General features: G+C 40.5%; 1 protein-coding gene across 1 annotated transcript; it reads right to left on the bottom strand.

Moving 5' to 3' along the window:
* Window positions 1-2,379: 2,379 nt before the first annotated feature.
* On the bottom strand, window positions 2,380-7,886 carry LOC110964494 (alpha-amylase-like). The gene is made up of 9 exons (XM_022213250.2): window positions 7,698-7,886; window positions 7,148-7,294; window positions 6,698-6,895; window positions 6,140-6,370; window positions 5,270-5,403; window positions 4,863-5,073; window positions 4,651-4,772; window positions 4,408-4,533; window positions 2,380-2,612 (listed from the first exon to the last, which is right to left on the bottom strand). Exons 1-9 carry the CDS (start codon window positions 7,863-7,865, stop codon window positions 2,423-2,425), a joined length of 1,527 nt encoding a protein of 508 aa, XP_022068942.2. The 5' UTR covers window positions 7,866-7,886; the 3' UTR covers window positions 2,380-2,422.
* Between the last annotated feature and the right edge of the window lie 2,272 nt (window positions 7,887-10,158).

Below are 10,158 nucleotides of genomic sequence, written 5' to 3' on the forward strand. Positions count from 1 at the left end.
ACAACGGAGTTAGGTGACAATCGGCATTGGTTTGTCTGTTAGTCTGTCTATGTGTTAGCAACGTTACTCAAAAATGGACAACCAAATTTGGATGAAAATTTCAGGCGTGCTTCTGCAGTGGAGGCTTTTGAACATGGCCCACTCAGATTCCAGGTCCCCAACCTGGAGAAATTCTTTCGGAAGTGGGAGTTGAAGATTGGGAGTTGTCACAGTTGTCACTGTAAACAAACACCACCACTCTATTCATATAGAATTATTCCAACAGAATATCATTATTAATTGCAATTTACTGTAAGCCTGACTCCACTCTGCAATTACATTTATCATTATTGTTTCAAAAATGAATATGTTGTCAGTTTTTTTAACTAATTCATTGCTGTTGTTCTGATAGGTTATCTTTTTCAGTGGACTGAGTACTGACAAGAGAACAGTTCACTGAGAGATTTTTAAATGTTACTGAAATTTCATTTTTTGAGCAAATGATAATTGAACACTATCATCATATAGTTCTTTGTGCTTGACGTGCAGCTTTAATTTTGCATATATTGGGTATGAATTGTTGTCATTCATCAAAAGATATCCCTAAACTTCACAATTGCTATGAACCTAAAGAACAGTTAACATGTAAAGGCATCAAAGGCAGAATTGCTTGAAGCCTTGTTCCCACTGAGGACCTGATGAACGTTGTGATCATCAGTAATCAGCAACACATTCTCTCCAATGTTTTACCTATACATCGGAGTCTTCAAAGTGTTTTGAACCAATGTGATACTGAAAACTGGTTATGCTACAGTGCACAGCTTTTTAAAAATGACTTTAGTTCCATTGTTCTTCAGTGTTTTTAATTGTGTCAGTAAAGTATCAAGTTCAAATACATCAGTGATACAACAAAAGTTTTTAGTTCTATAGTGACAAGAATCATATTTATACGCTCATGTCTTTTAGGTAGTCAGAGGACACTTTTAATATATAATTTCACTTCATTTCATGTTTTAACGTGCTATTTCAGCACTTTTAAACTAATAACTTCGATAACATATGTTCTCTGAGTATTAGAGTTTGCCAGCTTGATGTCTGGGCTTCTTTTCCCACAGTCCTGCTGACTAAAGCTTTGAATTATCAGTAATAAATACTGGGCATGTGGGTGCTTTTTAGACATCCAATCACATGCTTGCATGTAGATTACAGCTGGGGATTGACCAATCATGCCATTGAACACAAGTAAGTGTTTCTGGCAGCAGTTTGTGTTCACTCTCTACATGCTTCCCTGCAAATCAAGTTCAAATACGTTCATCTAGCCTGTTGACACAGCGAGATATTCTAACAAAACAAACAGCTGTCAAATGTGGACGTGAACTGAAGTTACATCTGGATCTGACCTTTACTATACATTGGTACCTAACTGATACCAATGTATAATAATAGTATAGTCTCCATACATTTTCTTCTGTCTTTTTGAGATATTCAACCATTATATTTGAAGGACCTTTATAAAAGCATTTTGGGATAACTACGTCCTGGCAGATGAAGGGTCTGGAGCCACTGGGGAACCTATGAGGCTGGTTGCAGGAGAGGATGGCTACCAAATTGAACAGCTACTCCAACAGGGTGGGAATTCAATGGAAAAGACAAGCATACAGTCCCAAAATTGTGGTAAGAATATATTCCATTTGTAGGATTTTTTTTTTTTGAGTTTTAGCACAATGCTCTGAATTGGTAACATTAAGCAGTGATATCATGTATCTCTGTTCACAAACATGACTTTTTTGCCTTTTTGGACTTTTAGGAAATGGTTGGTAGACTTCATAACTTTGAAGAAAACATCATGAACCTTTTTCTTTTAAATTTTTTTTTGGGAGAAAAAAATGGTTACTGCAAGCATGTATAATAAAGATTTGTCAGCTGAATGCACACAATAAAATTTTTGTATTGAAACTAATTTTATGGCACTTATCCAGGTTGCTTTTTCCTGACTAGATATTTGCTTGTGTTGTATCTACTCTTAGACGTACATCACTTTGGATAAAAGTGTCTGCTAAATTAAATTGTAGAATTGTAGATAGTGGAAGGGGAGCAAGAAGCTGAATGAAATTAATGGTTCACACTGGTCAGGTCACCAGTCTATTATGGAGCCACAAAAAGACAAACAACCAAGCAAACTCACATTCACACCTACGGACAATTTACAATCGCCAGTTATCCTCAACGTGTCTTTGGACTGTGGGAGGAAGTCGGAGCACTCGGTGAGAAACCACACAAGCACAGAGAGAACATGAAAACTCCATGCAGAAAGAACCTTCTCGCTGTGGTGTGACAGTGCTAGACACTGCCCCACCTTGCCACTCCAAATCATGAATAAATAACTCAATATGTTCACCATTCATGTTAAAAATTAGGATTTATTCTAGCTTTAACAATGTGTTCACAGCTTGGATTCAGCATGGATGGCAACAAAGGGGTCTTCATCTGTGTTGCTGATCTTGAAGTGGGCTCGGCCATCACCACCAACTTGGATCTGCTTCCCAGTGCACCTGCTTCCTTCCTTCTGACCAGAAATGACATCACAGTAGGTACCACCAGGCATGCCAGTGTTCAGGGTCACATCCAGGTTCCTGGAGGATGAAGACAAGGAATATATTTTTGTTAAAATCACTCCAATGTAAAAATTAAACTTCTCTGTGAGAATCTTGCGTTCCTAGTTTGCATATTTTCTCCAAAACACAAACATAAATTGTAAATGAGTAGTATGTTGGTTAGGGGGAGACAGGCTTTGCATCATGGAGAGAGAATCATGGAGAGGTGATCTTTTTAAACTTGAAAAAGGGTTTACTGTGCATGCCTGAAGAGAAGATGATGCTACTTTTTGAAAATTCTGAACGGTGTTTTCTGTTCAGTGACAAGACAATTACATTTCTGTCACAGTCCTGCCCTGGCCTCCTGTGTGCCTTCTCTCCCCTCTCTCTCTCCCCTCTTCTTCTCTCTCTCTCTCTCTCCCTACTTTTCTCCTCACTTCTCTCGTCCTCATATTATCCTCTCCTCTCTCTCCTGCTTACATCTCTCCCTCGCTCTCTATCTCTCCCGTCTCCTGCTCTCTGTCTGGGTCCCCTCTGTGCACGCCCCTGACTGCGTCGGTGATCGGGCTCAGTGACTCCATCTGCGGAAGGAGCGCAGCTGCATCTGATCAGTCATCAGCGCCTGATAAGAACCTGCTCGTCCCTCCAGTCTCCGCCAGATTCTAGCGTCTGCTATGGTGACAAGTGGCTCCCTATATTCTCTGGCTGAGTTGTGTCTAATCCTTGTTTGTTCTGCTTGCAGTTTCTGCTGGCCACACTACCTGGTTCACCTCTATCCTGCCGATCCAGCTATGGGCTGGAACTCGGTCTTCTGCTTCGCCTCTGGAAGAGGCCTTGGACCCTCCTTTGTCAACCCTGTTCCACCTGACCAATCTGCCGGCAGACTCCAGTTTCCTGCCGCAGCTCCCCACTGCATGATTTGCAGCGCTGGCGTGCATCTTCGAGTCCGCCGGTATCTGAGCCTGCTTGCCAATCAGCCATTAGGATTTTGGATGTTTGTAAGTCAGCTGTCTTGTTAGCCAAATTGTTAATCACCTTCACTTTCAATTTCGGCCTGATTCATTGGTTTGATTAGTCTGATTTCGAGGTTGTGGTTAAGTCATTGCTTTTGTGAACTGAGTTTGGTTTTGCTGCGGTTTGTGATACGTTTGCATTATAAATAAATCTCATTGTTTAATTTAATTGGTCTTTGCCTGATCTGTTGGGCCTGGGTTCTTTCTGCATGACGTTTGCATGTTCTCCCTGTGCATGCGTGGGTTTTCTCCAGGTACTCCGGCTTCCTCCCACAGTGCAAAAATATGCTGAGGTTAATTGGTTACTCTAAACTGCCCATAGGTGTGAATGTGAGTGTGATTGTTTGTCTGTATATGTAGCCCTGTGACAGACTGGTGACCTGTCCAGAGTGTCCCCTGCCTTCGCCCGAGTCAGCTGAGATCGGCTCCAGCACCCCCCGTGACCCTAGTGAGGATAAAGGGATGTACAGAGAATGGATGGATGCCTGATCTGCGTGCCTGCGCTCTGGGTCCTAACCCGCCTGCCCCATGACATTTTCACAACTTTAGATATTCTTCTTAGCTATAAAAATTTGGATTGGGAATTGGCAATATTGCAAATGTTGATAGTGAAGGATTTCAAGAGTCAGCAGGGGCCACACTATTACAACATAGATTACATACCTTCATATTGGTGGTCATGTGAAAAATATTTTGATAAGGGACCCAACAGTCTAGTAGATGCTGACATGCACCTCCCTCCAGTTCCACACATTTGTTTAACCTCTTTTTCGTAACAAATTCATTTTTTTTTACAACCAGTTACATTGCCAAGTTCTTACCAATCATCATTGTTAAAGACGATGAAACCACGATTACCACGTCCAAAGGCAACCTGGTTGCTTCCGTTGTCCCACCAGTTGGAATGAGGCTGTCCATTGACCACATTACGGAAAATGACCATGTTCCTAAAGGTGAGAAACACCAAAATAAAATCCATCTTACTTCAAACTTTTCACATCCATGTGACCAAGCAGAAGTGTGTAAAGTCAGTAGTATGCATCTCTTGCTTTCTGTCAACTCACGTGATCTGACGCCATCTGTGCTCACACACCCAGCCATTTCCACATGTCTGATCAGAGTTGACTGTAACAGGCTTGGTGGATCCATCACTATAGCTGGGAGGGCCCACCCAGTCATTCTGATCCTTCAATGATCAGCAAACATGTTTAACAAAACTGTTCCAAATACACACTATTCATGACTGCATTTCAGCACTACCAAAGAGACAACATACTCTTCCATTCACGAAGTTGCGGTTCCAGCGGAAGCTAGACATAACCCTGGTTACTCCATAAGGGTGAGCCAGCATGTAGCCAACAGCCATCTTGTGGAGTCTGGGGTCCCAGAAGGAAACAATGTTTGGATGATTTCTCTGATTGTCATGGTTGTCAATAAACACCACGGCATTTCCGGTGGACATGAAGCCCCATCCCTCTCCCCAGCTCCTGTATAGAGAAATACAAATAGCGGTTTGCCTTAGAATATTACTATCATATCACAATTGAATAAGCATTTAATTAGAAAATTTTACATCTCTGTTTTCAATAAGACTTTGTCATCACTTAGTTATAAGACACATCCTTAACATGTGAAAAAATATCTCAGTATCATACATGGTTTAGGCAGCAGAAATACACATACTTGGTGTAGCACAGCTTCTCATTGTTCCATTTTCTGAAGATAACTCCCAGTTTGTCACCATATTTGAACTCAGTCACTCTTCCCAAATGGAAATACTCACTAGGCGAGATGGCACCACCTCCCAGATCAATAACCTAGAGCAAAAACAGCCCATAGCCCATATCATCCTTGCTCTAAAGTGATTTAAATTAGCAGTAATATATCAGTGATACAACAAAAGTTTTTAGTTCTATCGTGACAAGAATCATATTTATATTGTTAAACACTCATGTCTTTTAGGAAGTCAGAGGACACTTTTTATATATAATTTCATTTCATTTCATGTTATAGCATGTGCTATTTCAGCACTTGTCAACTAATAACTCTGATAACATATGTTCCTTGAGTGTTAGAATTTGCCAGCTTGATGTATGGGCTTTTTTTCCCACAGTCCTGCTGACTGAAGCTTTGAATTATCGGTAATAAATACTGCATGTGGGTGTTTTTTAGACATCCAATCACATGCTTACATGTAGATTACAGCTGGGGATTGACCAATCATGCCACTGAACACAAGTAAGTGTTTCTGGCAGCAGTTTGTGTTTACTCTCTACATGCTTCCCTGCAAATCAAGTTCAAATACGTTCATCTAGCCTGTTGACACAGCGAGATATTCTAACAAAACAAACAGCTGTCAGATGTGGACGTGAACTGAAGTTACATCTGTATCTGACAGTACCTTTACTATACCTAACTGATGGTACCTTTATGGTACCTAACTGATACCAGTGTATAATAATAGTAAATTCTCCATACATTTTCTTCTGTCTTTTTGAGATATTCAACCATTATATTTGAAGGACCTTTATAAAAGCATTTTGGGATAACTACCTCCTGGTAGATGAAGGGCTTGGAGCCACTGGGAAACCATTTGGTGTTGAGGTTGTGTAGACGCCCGTAGACAACCTCCAAGTCACCAGGCCACATGTGCTTGGTGGTATCAACTCTGAAACCAGCCACACCCAAGTCAATCAGGCTGTTCAAGTAGTCAGCCGCCTTGCCCCTAACATAATCTTTCTCCAAGGCGAGGTCCAACAGACTAACCAGACGACAGTCACGCACCTGGAGGAGTTGACAATCACATCATTACACATGTTTGAAAAGTCTTCTTGCAGATATAATTTACCAAATTTTCATTTTTATAAATACACTTCTCCTGTTAATACTGTCATCCTGATTGCTCAAAACATTTATATGACAGTGGTCATACTTGTGGGCTACCAACTTAATCAAAATAATAGGGTTCAATGTGACTAAGTCGAACCGTGGTTCTGAGTGAACTTATGAATCTATTTTGTTGTATGGATTCCTTAATGACATGTAAAAAATTTTTACAGATAAAACTAAAAATTTCACTGTTGTGACAGTGCTTCTCTGTGACATTATTACCTGATATTTGTCATTATAGTCCTGAATCTCGCCATTGGAAGTCTTGCATTTGTTGTCGTTGAAGTCCAAGTAGGAATAGGGGACACTGGGAAAGTCTTCCTTGCTGGCACTGAACCAGCTGCCACATGAGGAGTGGGTTCCCTCTCCACCACCAGCTCCGCACATATGGTTGATGACAGCATCCACATAGATGTTGACCTATTGCAGTGAAGAGTGTTGAAAGTGCAACACACCAAATCAACATTTGCTTTCTGTCACTAATATTTTTTTCTTATATTATTCTACATGTTATTATATATTCTTATAAGTTCATTCTGATGTAATTTGCTAAATTGTGCCATTGTGGTCTTCGTTAGTTTTTCCTATAATTGGAGGTGTTGTAATGATATTGGTGTCTGAAAACATTTTGATACTAATGCAAAAAGCATGACATGAAAATTTGTTGTTTACCCCAACTTTGTGGCATCTAGAGATCATGTCCTTCAGCTCATTCTCACTGCCAGATCTAGAGCACAACTTGTGACCGATTGGTTGGTATCTCTGCCACCAGGGTCTCCAGGGGTCGTTCAGCACAATGTGCTCACTTGGAGGAGAGATCTGATGGAAAAAAAAACAGAATAAACATTAGTTATTATTACCTTTGTGACACTAGCAGAAAAGTTGGAATCATGTGTGTCATCTTAATATTTCACTTTTGTTAAAATTTAATAAACACGATCACTTTTACTGAAATGTACAGAATACACAGTGAATACATGGCAAATGGAGCTAAAATCTTTAGATGAAGTTCACGAGCAGGACCACACCTCAATCACTCCCCTTCCTGTCATACGTCTATACATACCAGTCTGCAGTAATCTTGTAGTCTTGTAGTAATCTATGTGCAAACTTCTTGTGCAATAATTTTGTTTATTATTTTATTGACACTTTGGAAATGTAAGCACTACTCTCCTTCTCTAGAACTAGAATAAGCCCCACACTCATGTTCAGTCATACATACCTGAACACCTCCAAAACCCTTGGGACCCAAGAAGCGTTCACACTCTGCAGCGATGTCGGCCCAGCGCCACTCAAAGAGCTGGACAATGGTCGTCCTTTCATATTTGAAGTGGGGGTTGTGCTGGGCGAGGCTGAGCCCAAACACAGCGACCAGAATGAGCAACTTCATGCTTTTCCTGGGTGAAAGAGAAACCCACACTCACTTCTGCTGTACCAGTAATATTTATACTCATTTTCCCCCCTGCTGGACCAATGAGAAGCTGGTAAACATCAGCATGGAATTTAAACAGGTGCATTTATCCCATTCTTTTTCTGCTTCCTTGTAAAACAAGCAGAAACAAGAAAAGCACTCCGAGAGCGCAGTACTCTGCCAAGACTGTTCATATGGCATTGTCAGAAATACAACATGTTTATTGTAGAAATGCGGCATTTTTTTTTTTTAGTTTTTGATGATCAGAAATCATGACAACATAGAATGTGGCCATTTAATATAGATGTACCCACAAAGAAAATGACCTTGTGCTGAGTACAGGGGTGTGTTATGCATGTGTACGTTATGTAAGGATACCAAATCGCATCACCTAAATATGTAACAAGCAGCGGGAATTGATGGGACTCAGAAACACCCCACAATTTAATCAATTGTTCCTTGCATCATTTCCAACAGATAAATCCTGATAAGTCAGTAGCGATCAGTTTGTAGTAGGATCATAATCATGTGATCTTCAGCAGGCAACTGACATAGTGTTCACTTGTAGTCATAGTTACAGTGACACCACACTATCTCGCAGTGATACAGAAATCTATAATTATTCTGTAGATCAAGACAACAAGCTACCCCACTGCCAAAATCTAATCACTTGCTCCTTGTGTAATTTCTGACCTTCTCTGAAAATTACATTCAAATCTTCTAGTCCATTTTTGAGTAATGTTGCTAACAGACAGACATACAGACAAACCAACGCTAATCGTCCCCTAACCCTGCCGCGTTCATTGGTGGAGTAAAAATAGCTTCAGTTCATGTGCTGGCTGTTAACAGAGGCATGAGGCATGCATAATGTTGTTACCAAAGCATAAATTACAAATAGTTTAAAGAGACGCAACAACAAAATGAAATCACACTTGCATTGTCAAAATGAACATTACGTTTAGTTAGAATCTAATATTATGTGATTTATCTTGCAGTGATTCAAACATGATGACAATTCTCACCACTCCAAACATGACAATTCAGGCAACTTAAATGCATAAAAAACTTTGATTTAGGAGAAATTTCTATTTAGGAGCAAGGCAAACAAAAAGCTGAGTCAGATGACATCAGCATTTTTTCACGTTGTGACAGTGTTAGTGTGTTTTTGTTCGTGGGTTACGCATGTGTGGGAAAGTCAACACTGTCATCATCATTTACTTTTCCACGCTTTAAATTTACACCTAATCTGACCACAGTGTTTATGTAAAGGGCGAACTGTCCTTGACAGTTTGGCTATTCGCCTACATTGGTCATTGGTAATGAGATTAAGTAGCTGTCTCCACTGCAAGAACACCAGGTTGTGTTTATCTCACGGTTTTGCTTTTTTTTGTTTTCTTGTACTAATTTTGATTTTATAAGTTTTACTGTGGTAATGAAAGGATTAAATCGGTACTGATGGAATCAGCTCCAGACTCCTTAGAGACTGTGCAGGCCAGCTCTGTCAGGTGCTGCTGCACATCTTTAACCTGAGCCTGAGTCTGGAGAGGGTCCCTGTGTTATGGAAGACTTCCTGCCTGGTTCCTGTCTTAAAGACCAGGAACCCCAGGGAGCTTAACCACTTCAGACCTGTGGCCCTCACTTCTTATCTGATGAAGACCATGGAGAGGATCGTCCTCAGGAGGTGCAGGTGAGCCCAAATCTGGATCCACTGCAGTTCGCCTACCAACTGAACACTGGAGTGGATGATGTAGTTGTCTACCTGTTGCACAGATCGCTGACTCACCTGGAGAACACCGGCATACTGAATGCTGCATCCATTACTGGGAAGATGTCTTCAGATTAACACCTTTATTAAATCTAGTCCTCTGAACAGTAGTGGTCCTTGATGTCAAGCTACTTGGCATTGCAGAATAAACAACTATAAATGTGATAATTTACCTTTCTGTCATCTCAAAAAATTAACAACAACAGAGACCAGGGTCTAAATATGTTCTCCGTAGATATACAGAGGAATGACGTAATGCCGTATTATGATATGATGATCTGAACAATGGATTTAGAGAAGTATAGTGGTGTCAGATTATCTATTCAATGGTACACCCTATAGGTGCGAAAAAGTGCTAACTTGGATGGTATAAAAGTGGATGAAAAGCTCTGATAGTAGAGATGGTATTTCTGGATCTTTGAAGGGAGCCAGATCTTGAGGAGCCGTTCCTTTCAAAAGACTGGCTTGTTGTTATATTCAATAATTTTTCAGAAGTCAACCAGTGGT

The sequence above is a fragment of the Acanthochromis polyacanthus genome, chromosome 9 (assembly GCF_021347895.1).
Source record: "Acanthochromis polyacanthus isolate Apoly-LR-REF ecotype Palm Island chromosome 9, KAUST_Apoly_ChrSc, whole genome shotgun sequence".
NCBI classification, from domain to species: Eukaryota; Metazoa; Chordata; class Actinopteri; family Pomacentridae; genus Acanthochromis; species Acanthochromis polyacanthus.

Excerpts from the sequence above, each read along its gene's own strand:
- LOC110964494 (XM_022213250.2), bottom strand. The coding sequence starts at position 7,865 with ATGAAGTTGCTCATTCTGGTCGCTGTGTTTGGGCTCAGCCTCGCCCAG. Across the intron at positions 6,896-7,147 it reads CTAGATGCCACAAAGTTGGG|GTCAACATCTATGTGGATGC; the intron begins GTAAACAACAAA and ends TCACTGCAATAG. Across the intron at positions 5,404-6,139 it reads AGCCCTTCATCTACCAGGAG|GTTATTGATCTGGGAGGTGG; the intron begins GTAGTTATCCCA and ends TTTTTGCTCTAG.